Raw genomic sequence first — 20,434 nt, 5'->3', positions numbered from 1 at the left:
GTCGGCCCAGAGGCTAGGCTTGGCTATTCAGAGGGGGAATGTCGCTAGCATTTTGGGGAGTTTTCCGGAGGCGGGTGATTTTGGGGAAGTTTTTTATATTTAGTTTATTTTTTTAAATATTTTAATTGTATCTAGTTATTGCTTGTTTAGTTTTATAGTTAGTTGTAGTTAGTTGTAAGTTTGATTTGTGTTTGTTATTTTTAAAGTGTTTGTAAATTGTATATCTGTATTATGAAATAAATATTTGTAATAGGTGCATAAAGCAAATGTTGAAAAAACACAGTAAAAAAAAAGTAACAATAGACCTTCCGTTACTGCATTATGCAGAAAGGCGCTTTCAGGTTTAATATTATATGTTTTCATACGCGAATGAACATTTTATACATAATGCATGAATGCATATTAAAATTATGCAGCTCGTGACATGGCAAATTGTGTGAAATCTTCAAAAGCTTTTTATAATACAAATTCTGCCATGCGTCTACTTCAATATTCTATGATATTACCTTAATTAATTGGATCAGAATTAGACATGATAATTGTATTGGTAGAACATTGAACATTGTATGACATTATTATTTTGCTGAAGGAAAACCGCCGGATTTCATCGCGTTCGGGATATCGCTGTTGATGACCGTAGTGCTGGTGGCGGGCGTGAAGAAGTCGCTCTTCTTCAACAACCTGTTGAACGCCGTCAACCTGTGTGTGTGGGTGTTCATGATGACGGCCGGCCTCTTCTACGTCGACACCAGCAACTGGACCGAGCATGATGGCTTCTTGCCTTACGGCTGGAGTGGGGTAAGTATAATAGGTATCATGAAGAAATCAATCGTTGTGCCATTAAGTACTGACATTATCTCTGCAAAGAAGATGTTAAGTCTTGTAAAATATTATATCCTCGTCCGAAGTATTAGGAAAAATGTCGTTTAAATTACGCTCACAACACAAAATTTATGCATAAAATGCATGAATGTGTCTAAGAAAAAGTTATGATTTTGAAAATAAACCATGTATCTAAAATGCATGAGTTTAATAATAAATAAAATGGTTGCGCCAGTTTTCGAAAATGGTTGTGTTTTAATATATTACTTTTATATTCATATTATAGAAAAAACTAATCTAAGATGTTCAATGAATAAACAGAATAAAAAGGTAATAAAAAACCAACTACACACAAAACATAGTCCATCTCATAACAATTAAAATTTAATCGAAGGCGAAATACTTCTCGTTAAGGAGTTGCATTCTGTACCTCTAGGGTAAATTTATTCGATAGCGAAATGTGACGTACGCGTTTGCATTAAGTCTCATTTTGTATGGGGTTTAGAAACAGCGCGCCAAGTAGGACGTTTTGGAAACTCAAAATCCCATACAAAATGAGACAACGCAAAGCGTACGTCACGTTTCGCTATCGAATAAATTTACATTAGGGGTTCACAAAATAGGTGAAATAGTAGAACTCATGTTGACCAGAATGCAACTCCTCGACGAGAAGTATTTCGCCTTCGATTACATTTTAATTGTTATGAGATGCACTATGATTGTAAATAATGTTACACCTTAGTCAAAATAAGTGGCTTTGCCGTTTCGTTACTACAAGAAGTATTGAATAGTGAATACATTTTTCACCTTATGCCAATGTGACAGTAGCGATACCGCCAAGCCATATATTATGACTAAGGTGTAGATTAGTTGGGGCTTGTAGAGTTAGAAGCTCTGCTTGGCTCTGCAAGAGATCTGATTACTTTTTGACAGTTCGAGCCTTATGGTTTCGTCTTGGCAACATTTTACATGAAAATGTTTTGATGAGATTAAATTTGCACGTGGGGTTAAACAACAACTTTGCCCTCTTGTAAAACTAATATCAACTGTAGGTAAGTAGATAGTAAAATATTAATAGAACTACAAAGCTAAGTGATTGATTATTTCAGGGGCGTTTACTAATTGTCTTCAGCTCTTGAAAAGATGGTTCTAGTTTCTTGAAGAGCTCCCATTCAGCCAAGCCGCCTCCAGAGCAGACGATCGAAATAAATTGAATGATAGGCTGTTTACAATAGATGACGGTATTTCATCTTTTAACTAGAACGAATACAAGTTCTCATTTGAATTTACGTAGGTACCGGGTATCTCCTGTAAAACGAGCAAATAATTAAAACATAGATTGTACTTACTCCTCAAACAAAAAAAGATTTGTTCAAAAACTTTTTATCATTTTGAAGGCTTAAGATTTTCTCTTTTTCATACAAATTAAAAATTATTTTCAATGTTCAGTGAGCTGCGAAATTCAATGTAAAATGAGATGAACTTATGAATTAATTCATAGATAAAGTTGTCATGCGCATTTACAGCTGATGATGGTACGCCACGCTATAAAATCTTTAAACATAACAAAATTCGCAATACATTGCGTTTTGGAGTAAACTTTAAAGTACACTAAAAATCATAACAAAAGATATTTTTATTATTAAAAGTCGATACGTGACAACCTATTTCTTTTGCATTATGCAATTTTTGAATGAAAAATTGATTACATTGTCCAAAACAGAAACCTAATAGCGAATATTTGCAGGCAAGACGAATAAATCCTAATGATATTGTGTAAAAAGAATTTCGGACGCTGTGCTCATAGCTTCCCACCCCGTAGCGAAGCATTCAGCCGAACCGTCGACGTGGAAGCCGTACAAATGAAATTCATGACTGGCGCTGCAACGCCATCAAATCGCGCTTGATCGGATAGCGCTTATGTCACACGATCGTTTATGAGTTTCACACAATATGTTGTTATTTTGCAATAGGTACAAACAAGTACTTAAAGTATTCACTACTAAGACATGCCTCAAGTTTTCTGTGTGTTTTGACTTAGCATAAATGTATATCCGTACAGAATTAACAAATTATAGTAAATTTATACTTGCCTACCCTTTCGCCTGCCTACCTGTTTTATAAAATGCATGTATTCTAGGTGTGGTTTGTAACAGGAGCAATAAACTAAACTGTAGGCTGCACTCCTCAAACTAACCAACATTTATACAGCGACTTTTAAAAATATCTTTTGTTTCGATTTTTAATGTACTTTAAAGTTTTAAGATTTGATTTAACCGGTTAAAACCGGTTTTTTGACGGAAACCCAAAACCGGGTTTTTGGAATATAAAAAAAAACCGGTTTTGGTTTTATTCGGTTTTTTTATTTACCTAAGTTGCATCTTTTATTCATTATAAGGGTATAAATCGGTCCTAAACCGGTTGAATCGACATCAAATCAAATAATGTGGTGTTGTGTTAGTTTGATCATTTGTAACGCTAAATGAATTTTTAAGGTACAAAATACAAAAATACGAAAGATTTAAATATTATAAAGTACTGGCAGTGGCAGGACATCCGTGTTGGTGTACGAATTGTATAGTAGTACTTTTTAATAAAAATAGGTATAAAAGGTCTTATTTATAATTTTATTATGCGATGCGCTGTAGAAAAAGTCATTTGTTGGTTCGGTGATAACGACTTACCGACAACCTTTTTTGAGATTAATAGTACAAATACTAATTAAAGTTGATTATGGAGTAAAAACAAAGCTTGTTTCATTTATTTCCTACTTTACAAATCCATAATAACTTAGCATATATTTTATAAAGGAAGGTAGTAACAGTAAACGAATTAACTACTTGAATATACAGCGAGAAGACAGCGAAAAACTTAGAGCAAGATTTCGGGTTGGGCCATTTGATTTAAGACAAATAACATTAAATTATAAATTGATATTGTCATATATTTAAGAAAAAATTACCTATTCCATCAGTGTCTAACCAACAAACCAAAAAAATAATTTAATAAAATTGGTTTGTTCCTATTCCTAGTTACAAATAACATTGAGTCATTTGACAATTCTCATACAATACAATAAAATAGTCAGATATTCTGTCTTTAATTTCGTGATAAAATCGTGTATATACTATACTAGCATTCTTTTTTACACGTGAAGCAATCTTTCCTTTATTCCATGGCGATGAATTTAAGAATTGTTGGTTCTAAAAACCGAAACCGGTTTTAACCGGCTTCGGTTTTTTTTGTTGGTAACACTGAAGAAAAAATCGGTTTTGAAAAACCTCCGGTTTTTTGCATTCCCTATCTAAAACGCAATGCAGTGCGAATTTTGTTATATTTAAAGATATTAAAGCGTGGCAAGCAACGTCAATTACACTGATGATAGCGTACCATCATCAGCTGTAAATGTGCATGACAACTTTATCCATGAACTCATTCATAAGTTCTTCTCATTTTACATTGAATTTCGTAGCTCACTGAACATTGAGAATAATATTTAATTTGTATGAAAAAAGAAAATCTTAAGCCTTTGAAAATGATTAAATGTTTTTGAACAAATCTTTTTTTGTTTGAGGAGTAAGTTAAGTAAGTACAATCTATGTTTTAATGATTTGCTCCTGTTACAGGAGATACCCGGTACCTACATAAATATAAATGAGAACTTATATTCGTTCTAGTTAAAAGATGAAATATCGTTATCTATTGTAAACAGCCTATCATTCAATTTATGTCGATCGTCTGCTCTGGAGGCGGCTTGGCTGAATGAGAGCTCTTCAAGAAAATAGAACCATCTTCTCAAGAGCTCAAGGCAATTAGTAAACGACCCTGAAATAATCGATTACTTAGCTTTGTAGTTCTATTAATATTTTACTATCTACTTACCTACAGTTGATATTAGTTATTTGTTTTACAAGAGGGCATAGTTGTTGTTTAACCCCACGTGCAAATTTAATCTCATCAAAAACATGTTCATGTAAAATATTGCCAAGACGAAACCATAAGGCTCGAACTGTCAAAAAGTAATCAGATCTCTTGCAGAGCAAAGCGTCTAACTCTACAAGCCCTAACTTCACAAAATATACACCTTAGTCAAAATATATGGCTTGGCCGTTTCGCTACTGTTACATTGGCATAGGGAAAAAACTGTATTCACTATTCAATAACTTCTTGTAGTAACGAAACGGCCAAGCCACTTATTTTGACTAAGGTGTAGAGTTTGTGAAATAAGAGCTTGTAGAGCTAGAAGCTTGGGTCTACAAGAGATCTGATAACTTTTTGACGGTGTGAGCTTTATGGTTTCTCCTTGGCAACATTTTACTTTGGATTTTTAATACGTATCTGGCGGCATCTTTTACACAGTCTGCTTGTTTTACTAATTCCTGATACAAACTTCAACCCCTTTTTCCCCCTAACGCCATTTTTTTCCCTTTTCACCCTTACGGGGTAATTTTGGGATTGAAAGCTATTTTATATCCTTCCCCATAACAAAACTATCTATGTACATACCAAATTTCAACTAAATCGGTTCAGCGGTTATTGATTCCCCATACAAAATTCCACCCCTCCTTTTATTTATTTATTTAAACTTTATTGGACAAAAGAAAACTTATCGTACAAAAGGCGGACTTAATGCCAAAAGGCATTCTCCACCAGTCTCAACTTTAAGGTATAGCAGAGAGATTGTGGGCGGTGCTATTAGCTACTATTAACAAGGTACTACTAACAAAATAACACAAAAGCTTATCTAAGATTCAACATACATAATAACATAAGCAGCAAAATACATATAGAAGAAGAGGCCTTGGAGGCGAAAAATTTCAAGTTTTTGATTTTTTTTTTTGTTTGTGTACTAATACTATCCTACATACCAAATTTCACCTTCGTAGGACTTCAGGAAGTACCCTAAGGGTTTTGATGATCATCAGTAAGTGGGTGAGTCAGTGACGAAAACGGTTTTTTTTATATTTGAATAAAATCTAAAGTATGAGAGCTATATGCAATAGATTATAATTTTTTGGTTAATAAGCCTAATGTTGATATTATATTTACACAAGTTATGAGGGTTCAAGAAAACGACGAAGAGTTTCGAGAAAAGGTAGGTAGTGGCCTTGCGCTACGCTTTGCTCGTCTTGGCGGGGGCACTACCGTGCCCGCAGATACTCAAGCGAAAGATTTTAAAATGGAACGACTAACGTAGCGATTGTTTCCAAAAGTGGAATCTTGAGTGTTGCGGGGGCAAACTACTAATTGTAAAACTTTACTAGATAAAGAAATCCTAATGAACGTTATTTAATACTTATCATTCAAATTCATCACTTTAATATCAGTTCTGCCGACTGATGTGCTGTCGAAAAGTTTTCAAAAAATGCGATATTTCCAGTTGTAACATTTTGAGCATTTTCTAATATTTTTGTATAGAAATTGAAATGTTCCATTTCCAAAATGAAAGTTTCCTTTGTAGAATAAAGAGAGCCTTTACGAGCTGATATGGTGAAAAATATATTGTGAATTATGATGGCTGTGCTAAAAATAATAATTTAGGGAGAGGCAAAATTATGGGAACGTGCGCTCTAATTCCTAGAAACTAGGCCCTAGATAAAGGCGTGGTCAGATATTTGATTTTTAGGGCTCCATACCAAAAAGGTACAAAAGGAACCCTTATGTCGTCCGTCTGTCTGTCACATCGCTAAATATCTCGAGAACCACGTAAGCTCACGATTAAATAATATACCATCCAATAATATATATAAAAAAATACCATCAAATATCTCCGAAGTTTAGCGAAGAAAAATAATGATTTTTTACATAATATTAACATTACCATAAATTTTACAGGAAAAATATAATCAGACCTTATTAACTTTTTTTTAATTAATAAAAAACATTTCCGAATTTAGTTTGCGAATTTAACCAACTTTGCGTGTGTTTATTACACTTGGTATTTCTATGAGATTACATTTTCAAATAAAAGAACAATTTTTACGGTTCCGTACCCAAAGGGTCAAACGGGACCCTATTACTGAGACTTCGCTGTCCGTCCGTCCGTCTGTCACCAGGCTGTATCTCATGAACCGTGATAGCTAGACAGTTGAAATTATCACAGATGATGTATTTCTGTTGCCGCTATAACAACAAATACTAAAAACAGAATAAAATAAATATTTAATGGGGGCCATCCCATACAACAAACATATTTTTTTTGCCGTTTTTATAAATAATGGTACGAAACCCTTCTTGCGCGTGTCCGACTCGCACTTGCCCGGTTTTTGAATAGAGAATTATCATGGAAAAACCAATATACGTGTATTACGTGTAGATTAGACGATTTTCCGAGAGATGGCGTTGTACACAATTATACTTAGTATAGGTAGGTACTACTGATCAAAAGTCTTTCGCCTTTATAGTTACACGTCAAAATTTGTACGGAACCCGCGGTGCGCGAGTAAAACGAACTCGGTCTTGACCGTTTTTTTTTTTTTTTTTTTTGTCCTCCTTGATACATATATTATGATCATTTGTCATTAATTTTGATGGTAATTATTTCACCTCTCTCTACTCAACAGTCATTAACATCCTAATCCTGGACTAAATACCTACCAATTATAAACATTCACACTCTTTGGATTGTAAGCATGTTTATGTAGCTATTTCTTTGTGTTTTTTTTTTATAAATAAGCTCAAGTGTGTATTTTATTTATCTCACAGTTCCTATCTTTATTTGGAAATGATAGCGGTCGTTGAATATTATAAAAGTCAGAAATAGATTTCAATCAACCAGCACAGCAACCGGCTCCGTGATAGCTATTTATTTTTCTCACGTGCTCTTTCGCTCAGGCTTTATTTTATTTGCTTGCTTTTTCTTTAACGTGGACATGTCTTTATTCATAAAAGTCAGGGGAGGCAAATTTATTTTTAATTCAAATTACACTTTTAATTTTATTTCTCATTTCAGTCTCCATTTGTTTTTAATGAACATGATGGTTCTAGATGAATTCAAATAAATTAATTACTTACATTAGGTACTCGTTGTTAAATGGGATTGAAAGCACTCCCTTTATTAAAGAGCGCTATTGCTCCATGCATGCAAATTGTGTTCGGGCAGGTATTCAGCGGCGCCGCCACCTGTTTCTACGCGTTCATCGGGTTCGACATCATCGCGACCACGGGCGAGGAGGCGAACAACCCGAAGCGCTCCATCCCGCTCGCCATCGTGCTCAGCCTCGGCATCATCCTGGTCGCCTACGTCAGCAGCTCCATGATGCTTACTTTGATAGGTGACTTAATTGACTTCACCTTTTTAGCTACTATAATTGTAAACGTGTTAATTTATATTTTAACGCATCCCCATTTGGTGCTTACAGCTATCTACTTCCACTTGTTATCCCTATACCGAAGGCGAACTTGTATCAACACTAACTACAGTGTCATAGTCACTTGTAATGTAAAATGAGCCTATAATTGCATTTGACTATTCAATTGAGAATATTGATTTCTTGTTATATCTAATAGATATCTGTTTAACTTGAAAGCATCTACAATGTTCTTGTCCACGTATGGAGTTGAGGTTAAACTTGCAGCAAAACCATAGGTGTGTCATATCATAGGTACTTCAAATGGATGTGTCAAATCGTTATGTCCATGTTCAGAGTGAACTAAAAGTCTGTTCTAAATAAGTCTCAAATCACTGACTTCAGTCGATTTGTCCACCTAATATGCTTCGGTTATAAATAACACAATCGACAAGTCGAGTATTTTACTTAGTTAAGTAATATGTCAGTCTATCTTAGAGTAGGCGTTAGCATATAGGTACTATACCTGATTATATTACTAACCATATAAGACTACACACATCTCTGTTATACTGTAATAATTTTATTATTTTAAGATTATTATAATGTAATGTTTACCCAGGTATTGGCTGTTATCATATTACTAGTCACTATATTATTATGATGTTACTGTAAATGTTATATTGACTTGTAATCTATTACATAATCGTAATCTATTACAAGTCAATATAACATTGCATTCTACAAGTGGGCTCTTAAGGCCTACTTGCAGATTTTTTTTTTTGATTAACATTTTCTGTAATTATCAGTCATTCAATTTAATTACAATCCCCTTAATCTTATCATTAGTATCAAAATGGCTATGTTTCTGATATTAATGCTCAGCTTTTAGCTAATTAAGGTTGTATCTAAATGTACTTTAGCTTAATTTGCCCAGTACTAACGTAGGCTCCAAGAACAATAAAATACAAATCTATACAAAAAAATTGATACAATATTTATTTTGTCTATGTACAAACCTACCTGAAAATGGTAATTGGAGTACTCATATTTAATTGTTAGTGTTATAGTAAATAGATATTAAAATAAATAAATATTATAGGACATTATTACACAAATTGACTAAGTCCCACAGTAAGTTCAATAAGGCTTGTGTTGAGGGTACTTAGACAACGATATATATAATATATAAATATTTATAAATACTTAAATACATAGAAAACACCCATTACTCAGGAACAAATATCCGTGCTCATCACACAAATAAATGCCCTTACCAGGATTTGAACCCGGGACCATCGACTTCATAAAATAATATAATAATATTAATAATATAGATTATTATTATTAATATAGTATAATATTTTATGAAATAATATGTATATAATGACTAATTTATAATAATTTAATAATATGTAAGTTGTGACTTGTAAGTTATTATTACCAATAAAGAATGTATATGTCATAGGCAGGGTCACTACCCACTAGGCCAGGCAGGTCGTTCACTTCCATAAAAATATTGTATAATACTAACTTACAGAATAGGTATATATTGGATAAGTAATAATAAACTTCGCGAAAATATACTCAAATAAATGGCGAACGATCGACTTCTCATACAAATTCAGAATTTTGTGCCTTTTACTGTGCGTTAGTTAGGTTGCCAGAGTATAGTAGGTACGTTATTGTTTTGTCGAATGCCACACAATTCTACCATATTTTTTAACTCTCTAGAGGTACTGACATACTACTTACCACTATTATATGTATATGTATACCTTTAAAAATATAGGTACAGTCAGCATCAATAGTAGCGGATGAAATAACGCACCAAAAATATCTGATATTCCGGATAACTTTTCCAAATATAGATAGATCTCTAAAATTTACGTTCAAAAGTATATTTTTTACCGTCTTCATTGTTATACGTATAGAACCATCACATTTTATTAAGCTGTTCAAGAATGATCTGTTGATCTGATACTTTTGATGCTGAATGTACTACCTATACGAAACAATGGTGTATGGTGGTGGTGATAAGGAGTTGTTCGCAGTGCCATACGATGAGGTGGACACGGACAGCGCGCTGGTGCAGATGTTCGCGCACGTGCGCGCGCCCACGTGCAAGTACATCGTGGCCGTCGGCGCGCTGGCCGGCCTCACCGTCTCCATGTTCGGTTCCATGTTCCCCATGCCGCGCGTCGTCTACGCGATGGCCCACGACGGACTCATCTTCAAGTAAGTTTATCTTATCTTAACGCCTCGCTGACATCAATCAAGCTCCCCCTGATTCATCGATGCGATATCGTTACGTTCTAATACAGATTTTTAACCTACCTTTTGCGCCCGCCCCGTGCATATCAGTCAAGATGCGGGGGCTAATTGAAATGCTGATGTATAATGAAGTAAGCTGAGTAAATAACTACATCAACTTTGCCCAAGTAAACACATAGAAATAAAACAATACACTTCAAAGCTCTATTCAGAGAACCAAACCATTATAAAACATCTTCAAAGTTAAATTTAATTAGCATATCTGGGTCCTTGAATTGAATAACAGATAAAGCAGATAAAAGTTTGATAGTAAAATAACGATGTAGTCCCTTTTAAATGTAGTTTATTCACTAAGTGATCAAAGTACCTACGTTTAAGCTCAAGTAGAAGAACTAGTTCGCAATCAAAGTTATCCTTAGCAGAGCTGCTTTAGCTGTATGACGTGTATATGTATATAGGTACACTCATTAATTCTGTTGATATACGACTCCTTTTTTACCTTCTAGTGATATAAATCCTTAGTAGTCAGGTCACCATCTCTCACTATTTTAAATCAAATTAGGCACAATACAATATAAAACACAAAGCTTTTTCAGATTTACCAATCTACATTACTATTACGCTTCCTTAGATTAAAAATATTATTTTCATGCGCTTAAGTAATGCGCCGAATCGAGAAAATATTCTGGAATAAGTTTAGTAATTTATGCCGAATAAAGTTCTACAAGTTACCTAATGATGACGGTTTCTGTTGAAGGGCCTAGTATTAAGGATGACTCATGTTAGACCGGCCCGGGCCCGGGGCCGGGCCGGGGCGTCCGACACTTCGTTTTCTATACAAAGCTTCACGTGATCGCCGTACACCCGACAAATAGCAATTCGGACTGTATCTTACAACGTTTTTTTTTACAAAAAAAGTTGTCGATTGAACTGTCACTACGTTTTATTGCCGTAATTAAACTTAATTGTTAGAATTCCCTTAAGTAAAATATGAGTGAAATAGTGGTGAAGGAGGATTACAATTTTCAGGTTGTATTTTTACCTTCCAAATATGTTCTCACTGCTGATATGAAAAGTTTTGTGTATTACACGAGATCAAAGTTATTTACATCTCGTGCGCTTTTGAGTCCGTTACTAGGCCCAATCTTTCACTCGCACAGGACTCAAAATAAGCACTCGAAGAAATATCAAACTTTGCTCTCTAGTTGTACAAATAACTATTTCGAGATTTCGGAGTCGGTCCCAAAGTAAAAGTTGCTCATAACCTATATATTCACCCCGTAAATTATTGTAGGTGACTAAGTAAACATCCTGTATAAAACATCGAGTTTTTTAATAATAAGGCGCTTCAAAAGATGCTAATCGGGAGCTCTCAGAGTTTGTTTGAGTCTGGATTGGCAGAAGGGAAAGCTTCGAGTAAATATAGAAATAGGGGCCCTGACGGGCGTTCCCTTTTGTTATTCAGCCTTTTACAAGGAATTTCAGTAAACAAGTTTAGTAAACAATTTCTTTCTGTGAAGCTAAAGCCTGTTTAAAATAAGATAATATAAAGCACACCGCTGCCTACTGGACATCCATCTTATGAAAACGGAACCTCAACACGAAAAGAAGAAGAAAATAAAGTACCAGGCAATAAAGACGGGATTCTGTTTAAACCCCAACGAGCTTGTAGTTTAGAGTGTTTAGACGTACATTGTATGGTTGTACTTATAGAAAGCTGGCCAACATCTCGGAAGCGACGGGTACGCCGGCTCTGGCCACGGTGTGCGGCGGCGCGGCAGCCGCAATCGTCGCGCTGCTCACGCAGCTGGAGGTCCTCGTCGAGATGATGAGCATCGGTGAGAGTGTGTACAGCAGCAAACAAATATCTCAGTGGCGACGGGCGCACCGGCAGTAACCACTCTTCTTTACGGCGTGCCAGGATTTAGCATGGCGGCGTGGATAGCAGTGAGTCGCTGCGATCTGACCTCTTATATATCTCACTTCCATATTTACATCGTCTCTTCGTCGCTAGCCGCTGTTGCAGTCTATAACAATGTTATAGCTAAACCGCTACACTTATTATCACGCCTTACCTGATACTCTGCTCATTCATTTTTGCGATGTTTCTTATTTAATGTGTTTTTATAGCATTTTCATTATAACGAATTTATTCGTTTTTCCAGAGACTATTTAATTATTGCAAAATGTCATAGCAATTTAAATAATAACCTCGACATTGCTTTAGTTTAGGAGTGAAGAAGCTTTAACGGTACGAATCTTTTATCTATTTTCCCTATTAGTATACAGAAATTAAGTAGGAACCTAATCCTTATACGAAGGCGAAGTGGCCGTGAGGGTGGGTCGCCCGAGCCCGACCGATGTTGGCAGCTTACACCTACTACCTATAGCTACTTGTTATTACTTCAACAGTCAAAAGATAATATTGTATTATTACCAAGAGGTATGTTCGTATTTAAAAAATATGATACCAATTTAATTTCAATCTTATTGCGTCCCGCCCTCATTTATTAATTGAAGTATAATACGAGTAATAATAGCTATCCACGGCATCGGCAACGGCGACCCTAGCGAATAACGGGCGTGAGCTCTAATATGGCTTGCAAAGCCGAACTTACTTTTGAAAACTATCGTAGGTGGGGCAATAAAGTTGATCAGAATTATTGTAGGTATAATTACGGGAGGGTTAAGTATAATATATGCAATAATCGCACTTTGTAGGTCTTCCGCATATGAATCATTTGAATATGCTTACTAATTGTAGTGTGTACATGCTGCAAGGATCTTAAATCCTATTCCAATCACGGTGAAATTCCGCTACAAATGGCGACGGCGTAACCCGAAGGTTAGCTACTTCATCTCTAAAGAAGGATGTTACACAAAATCGCACGGGTTACAAGAAATCATAACAAATTATACACCCTTCCTCAAGAATTACTGATTGGTGAGAACCACATGAAAATCTGTTCAGTCGTTTTTAAGTTTACAGACACACACACAAACAGACGCGGTGGGAGGATTTTGTTTTATAAGGTACAAAATGTTTTGATATGTACCTAACGTAATATATCCTTTTTTTTCATCCTTCGTCATCCTGTTGCCATGGGTACGTCGCCTGGGTCACACTTTAAAATAGTCATGTCATGAGGTATCTCTTCATACCTGGTTTTATACCTATTTTTAATCATGTATAGATCGTGTCATTCCAAACAAAATTTAAATGCTTGTTTTGACAAATCAAAACATACATACTACATACATTACATTCTTGGTCAATTTTGATGTCTAGGCGCCTAGATGGTCACCTCAGGCAAACTCCATCAAGCGATGTGGGCTACGACCAATGTTGACAAATCATATGAGTCGCAAAACCATGAGATCATGATCCTCAGTAATGAGGGACCGAAAAAGAAGACGTTACCTAATGTTACGATACTGCACAGTGTTGCCCCAAAAAAGTTAACTGCGGTGTGGATGCACCGTTAAACCTACTCGGAGATAACGCACGGTTGTTCCGACTTGTTACAAGACAACAGCCAGGCGTAGCAAATATCTACAAGTGTAGCCTTGCCACTTAGAACGGACTGTTAATTAGGCAGTTATCCGCGTATAGTTTACTGGCAGAAGGTAGCTTTTAGTTTTGGACATAATCTAATTGATGTATTAATTTATTACTTGCTGAGCAAAATATACAATCAATCGCATGCATACAAAATGTAGATAGCTGTCAACCTTAATAAACTTATGACAATATCTTTTGTTATATATATATATATATATACACTTCAGAAAAAAGAGTTTTCAATGATAATGTAATAGAAATTCGGGTGGTATTAAAACGATGCACTCTTCTGAGGTTTGCGCAGCGCTATACCTGCACGGGAAGCCTTTCATGGGTTCGCGACAAATAATTCCTTTACGCGGAGAAAATGCGAATGGAGTATCATTGACATAAAATGTGGAGTATACGAGATGTGGATAATTCTATCACGTCCTGAACTTTTACGTCAAGTTACCTAAATAATTTTGTGGCATTTCTGAAGCGTACAAAGCTGGTTAGCCAAATAACTCTTATTACCTAAACTGCCGTGCCGACCCTAAACCACAGTAACGGGCAATTTAGTTTTTTTCGTGATCTATGATTAGTACACTCTGATACATAATTGTATGCAATCGATACATAATTAAATGGAATGTGAAAATCCAAATTCTCAAATATAGAAGCAGTAAAATATCCTACTGCTACGAATTATGGCGCACTGCAGACTAAAAAACAGTACAAATATAATTTGCAAACGCTTTTATCTTTATTCTTAGTAACAATTGTAGCGACAAAACGAATTAAAATCATCATTTTCAAATATGTAAACTACATTTGAAACCCTCAGCAAGCTCTGTTACTGCAGTTTAAACTGTATATAGCTAAAATTGTCTATATAAAAGGGTTTGGTTATCCGTGCAATAGTTGTTAAATTTTTCATTCTGCCTGGGAGCGCAGTACAAACTCAGAAATTGGAAAAAGTCTAATATTTTATTTCTGGTAAGACTGATCGAATTGTGTATGTGTTTTTGAGCTTATTTTGTCTATAAAACTAAATAACCTTTTAAACTGTTTTTAGCGTTTATATTTAAATCTATTGTTTGCAGTTACTGCAGATTAGGGATTATACGGCAGTACATATTTGTTTGAATAGCAATTGCAACAATATTATAATTAAATTTTATAATTATATCTTTTTATTTAACCCTTTTCCAGGCATAGTGCGATTTATCGATCACATACGCGCCAAAAGAATCTGAACTTTAGCATTCTGCTGAAGGTTAAAATTAGGTAGCACTTTTAGGAAATAAGACTTGTCTTCAAATTAATCATCAATGCTGAATTAAATTATATACTTGCATCCCACTGCACGTGACAACAGGCAGACCCGTTAGCGGATGATAGCTAGTTATGCGGATTGGGGACTACTAATTACTTGAAATATGTACCCTATAAGGAGTTTGATCGAATTGTCGTTTTCTATATTGTAAATTTCATCAAAATCCCTAAAGCCGATTTTGAAAAACTACCAAAAATACCAAAAATGCAAATGTGTCTGAAAAAATATGATAGATTATTTGCCGCTACATATCGCTACGTATCAGTATTTTTTTTAAAACTCAAAACGTCACATTAATGACGCGACGTCACAACTGCCACATTTGTGGCAGGATCATTTGATCACGATGTACGAAATACATTGCCACTCAAAAATTTTCAAAATTCATTATGCCGTTATAATTCAAAGTAAATTAAAAAATTCTTTGAGAAGTATATGGATCTTCGAGTACCATATATTACGGGTATAAAATACACACAGTACATGGTACTCGTACCGGGTGTGGCAATGACAGATGCTTATAAATAAGCTTGTACATTTTATTGTTATCATTTGTACCTATGTTGGTGGTTATATACATGAGCATAGAACATTACGCAGCAAAAGGTAGCAGTAGGGAAGGTTAATCAGTTAAAAATTATACAACGCATGAGATCTGTCTGACACAACCTACGAAATGAATAAAGTGAATAAAAGTGATAAAACTTGTTCTCGAAATAATCCCTTAAGAAGATTTTCAAGTACACTATTCCAATCGAATGCAAACTTTAAACCCTTTTTTCACCAATTTGGGGGATTAATACTTTCAATGAACGCCATTTTAAAAGCCTAGCTTGAAAGAAAACTCGTACCACATATAAACTTCTATCCCCTTTTTAACCCCCTTAGGGGTTGAATTTCCAAGAACGTAAAAATAAGTTTTTTTAATCTTACATTATGTTTTTCTATGAAGTTTTAAAGCTTTTGTAATGGATTAAAACCTCCAACCCCTATTTAACCATTATAGGAGAATATTTTTCAAAAACGCTGAAATTATTTTTGTTTTATTCTGATAATATGCCCATATAGAAAGTTTCAAGTCCCGCACACAAATAAAATTTTACCTACATATAAACATTCAACCCCTTTTTCACTACTTTGGGGAATGAATTTTTAAAAACGCTTAAAATTGTTTTCTTTTCTTTCAATAAAGTACCAATGTAGGAAGTTTCAAGTTCCTGGTTTAAGTCATAGAGAAATAAGAAGGCTTGGTAGTGTTTTGCTGTATGTCCGAAACGATTTCCATTTTTGTTTCGAAATGAAATATATCTTGAGAGGGGTCCCATTGGAGTCCTAATGTTTTTCTTGAATCCATTTCTTTAAAGTTGTAGTTATTTTTATCTGAAGTATCTTGATTGTCGGTTCTGGCCAGTTCTTGGTAATTTGACATCCATTTTCATAAGTAAAAGCCTCCAGACTGTAGTAGCTTTTGCAATTCATGCTGCAATTGCTTGGCTGATGAAACGAAATGGGAACCGTGAAGAAGGTCATCCATATAGAAACTTTCTTCGAGCGCTTTTGCTGCTTCAGGGTAGTTTGATCTTTCGTCATGGGCTAATTGTTTTAAGGTCATCATTGCTAGGAAGGGTGCAGCTTTTTGACCGTAGGTAACTGTTGTTAGTTGGTATTCTTGTAACATTTCTTTTGGCGAATCTCTCCAGATAATTTTCTGCAGACTCTGATCTTCTTGATGTACCCATATCTGCCTAAACATTTTCTCGACGTCGGCGATGTAAGCTACACGGTGCTGTCTCCATTTTAATATTAGCCATAAAAAGTCCTTTTGAAGGTTAGGCCCTTTGTGCATGATATCATTAAGGCCGACTCCTGTAGATGTCTTCGCTGATCCATTGAATACGACCCGAAGAGCAGAGGTCCTTGATTCTCTTAAAACGCAATGATGTGGTAAGTAGCACTCACTCGCCTCACGTGCCTCACGTGCGTTCCGCCATTGTTTAGTCGGCGATATAGTCATATGTGATATGACCCATTGATAGGTATTCGTGTATAAATGACTTGTACTGTTGCGCAATATTTTTATTTTTGTTGAATTTGTATTCCAATTGCCGGAATTGCGCCACAGCTTTACTTTTTGAGTGACCTAGTTTCTGTAGACCAGCTTTTTTCAGACGGATCCGTACTTGATATCTTCCGTCTGCCAACCTTGTTGTTGTTTCTTTGTAGTATTTGACACACTCATTTTCTTCACTGGTATTGAGTGTTTGTGCTGGAATTTCCCAAAATTTCTGTATGTCTTCGATGTTATTTAACACCAAATTGCATTGAAAGCTTTTGTGGTACTCTCCCACATATAATCCATCCTAAGTGCGTCTCTTGTACAACAAAGGATAAGTTTTCATGCTTGTACATTCCATGCATCAAAATAGTTGCGTGGTTATAATATTAGCGGAAAATCGTTGGGCATTAGACTTTTTGTTTGCCGCAATATCTATTGTCGAGTAGCAGTACTGAGAGTTCCGCTACTCGATGCTAGATGTTGACTGCGAAAATAATAAGCATTTTGGTACCAAAACTGATGTATGGAGTGAGCACTCTATTACTTCTTATTTCTCTATGCTTAAGATAAATTTTAAACCTCTTACAAATTATCAACCCCTTTTTATTTTTAACGGGGATAATTTTTAAAAACGGTGAAATAACTTTTCTTGTATTCTAAAAATATCCCGTAATACAACGATTCAAGTCCCGCAGAAAAATGTGTGATCTCCATTTTCTTTCAACCACTTTTTTACCACCGAAAAAGTATTTTTCAAAAACGCTGAAATTAGTTTGCTTCTTTTTTAATCAAATATCTGTTTACGAAGTTTCAAGTTCCTAGGTTAAACTAAATTTTTAACTCCACACTAACTGTCAATCTCTATTTATCCCTTTTAGGGCATGAATTTATAAAAACGCTGAAATAACTTCTCTTGAATTATAACAATATGCGTTTATATAAAGTTTCAAGTCCCGCAAGCATAAAATTTTTTTTACCTTCATACAAACTTTCAAACCATTTTTCACCACTTTGAGGGATGAGCTTTCAAAAATACTGAAATTAGTTTTATTCTATTTTACTAAAATTATTTTACACAAAGTTTCAAGTTCCTAGCTTAAAATAAAACTTGAACCCCATACAAAATTATTCCCCTTTTTAACCCCCCTTAGGGGATGAATTTTCAAAAACGTTGAATTAACTTTTATTTGCAATCGGCTATTATGCCTTTATAAGTTTCAAAGCATTTAATGGATTCAAACTTTCAACCCCTTTTTAAAAAAGGATGAATTTTTAAAAACGCTGAAATTACTTTTCTTGTATTTTATTAATATGCCTACGTACAAAGTTTCAAATCACGGACTCAAAAAAATATTTGATCTACATACAATCTTTCAACCCCTTTTCACCACCTTAGGGAATGAATTTTCAAAAACGCTGAAATTAGTTTTCTTCTTTTTTAATAAAATACCTTTGTACAATTTATCAAGTTCCTAGCTTAAAATAAAACTTGAACCCCATACAAACTTTTATCCCCTTTTTAACCCCCTTAGGGGTCGAATTTGTCGAAATCGCTTCTTAGCTCTTGTACACTTTATAAATGCAACCCAGTGTGTAAATTTAATCTTTCTAGCATTTGTAGTTTCGGCTTTTGCATTAGCCTTATAAATTTGTAATCTATCATACATTTTTAATTTTGAACTTCAAAAAAATTACTTTAAGGGATTGCATTCAAAAGTTTGGATCACGTGTGGCTGTAAATCAGCGTGTATGTTACAACCGTTCAATTTCAAAATTTATGCTATCTTCGTAATGAGCATTCCCCTCCAGGGGCCATAATTCACCTCGGCTACGTTATATTTTAATTTTGATCCCATTTTTGTAATTAGCGTCCCACAAAACCATGGAGTCGATACCCATATTGATATTTTGAGATTTCAACCCCATTGCACCTCCACCAGGGGGATGATGGTTCACTTCGGCTACGTTGTATTTTAATTTTGATGCCATTTTTGTAATTAGCGTCTCAAAATACTATGAAAACGATACCCATATCGATATTTTTAGATATCAACCCTATTGAGGACTTTTCCCCCTCTTAGGGGTTGAATTTTCAAAAAACTTGAAACACGTGTTTACTCATTTATCTTTAGGAATACTCCTGTGAAATTTTGAATAAAATAGTCTAACTAATCTTGTTTCCCTATACAAACTTTGGACCCCCATTTCACCCCTTTAGGGGATGAATTTTTCCTTAGTGGACCCCTAGACTTTATAAGGAACCTACTTGCCAAATTTGGACTCTCTAGTCCCAGCGGTTTGGGCTGTGCGTTGATTTAAGTCAGTCAGTAAGGTCTTTTATATTTTATATAGTCAGGTTTTGTTTTATATACCGTATACCGGGTGTTTCCTGTAACACGAGCAAATAATGAAAACATATATTGTACTCCTCAAGCGAAAATACTTTTGTTGAATAACTTTTAAGAATTAAGAAGTATTTAGATTTCTTATTTTTCATATCTACTTAAACATAATCAATTTTTAATAGTCGCTGAAAAAATGTTCGTCAGTTTGTGGAGTACAAGCCTACAGTTAAATGTTTGCTCCTGTTATAGGCAACACCCGGTATAAATTACATTAATGATAAGTAACATTCAACAAGACAGTTAAACTTTTTACGGGCGAGTGATCAAGTAAATTTGCCCGTCAATATGGACACAGGTACGCTGCTGGCCTACACGCTGGTGTCGAGCTGCGTGCTGGTGCTGCGCTACCAGCCGCACTATACCAACCTCATCGAGTTGCTGCCGCAGAGCCTGCGCACGCCCGTCGACCCTGAAGGCACCGCTGCAGCCCAAAGGGAAACCACTTTCGCTGTAAGTATATGTATCGAAAGGAGAGCGGCGAATAGAAGAAATGATGAATGACAGTCGCTACTTTGGATAACTCTTTATTTCAAGACACTTGCTCGTAATGTGGAACTTATTGAACAGCTTTTATTTTAGACTCATAATCCTGGATATTACCCGCATGCTTTTTTGATTAAAATTTTCTTGTCTATGTTTGAACATAAATTTACTGAGTCTATGATTAACTTCTGCAGTAATGTTATAATTAAGTATCACTAGTGCGGT

General features: G+C 35.1%; 1 protein-coding gene across 1 annotated transcript in view; it reads left to right on the top strand.

The window, feature by feature from the left end:
• The window catches only part of LOC133517621 (cationic amino acid transporter 2), an 89,984-nt gene that overhangs the window by 55,581 nt on the left and 13,969 nt on the right, over nucleotides 1-20,434 (top strand). Inside the window, exons 7-11 of the mRNA XM_061850971.1 lie at nucleotides 590-798; nucleotides 7,925-8,096; nucleotides 10,166-10,349; nucleotides 12,099-12,223; nucleotides 20,022-20,203. Of these exons, the coding sequence (XP_061706955.1) occupies nucleotides 590-798; nucleotides 7,925-8,096; nucleotides 10,166-10,349; nucleotides 12,099-12,223; nucleotides 20,022-20,203 (872 nt within the window). The remainder of the gene's footprint in view (nucleotides 1-589; nucleotides 799-7,924; nucleotides 8,097-10,165; nucleotides 10,350-12,098; nucleotides 12,224-20,021; nucleotides 20,204-20,434) is intronic.

The sequence above is a fragment of the Cydia pomonella genome, chromosome 1, assembly GCF_033807575.1.
Source record: "Cydia pomonella isolate Wapato2018A chromosome 1, ilCydPomo1, whole genome shotgun sequence".
Taxonomy (NCBI): domain Eukaryota; kingdom Metazoa; phylum Arthropoda; class Insecta; order Lepidoptera; family Tortricidae; genus Cydia; species Cydia pomonella.
The sequence above is the reverse complement of the archived record's forward strand: the minus strand, read 5'-3'. Positions and strand labels throughout refer to the sequence as shown.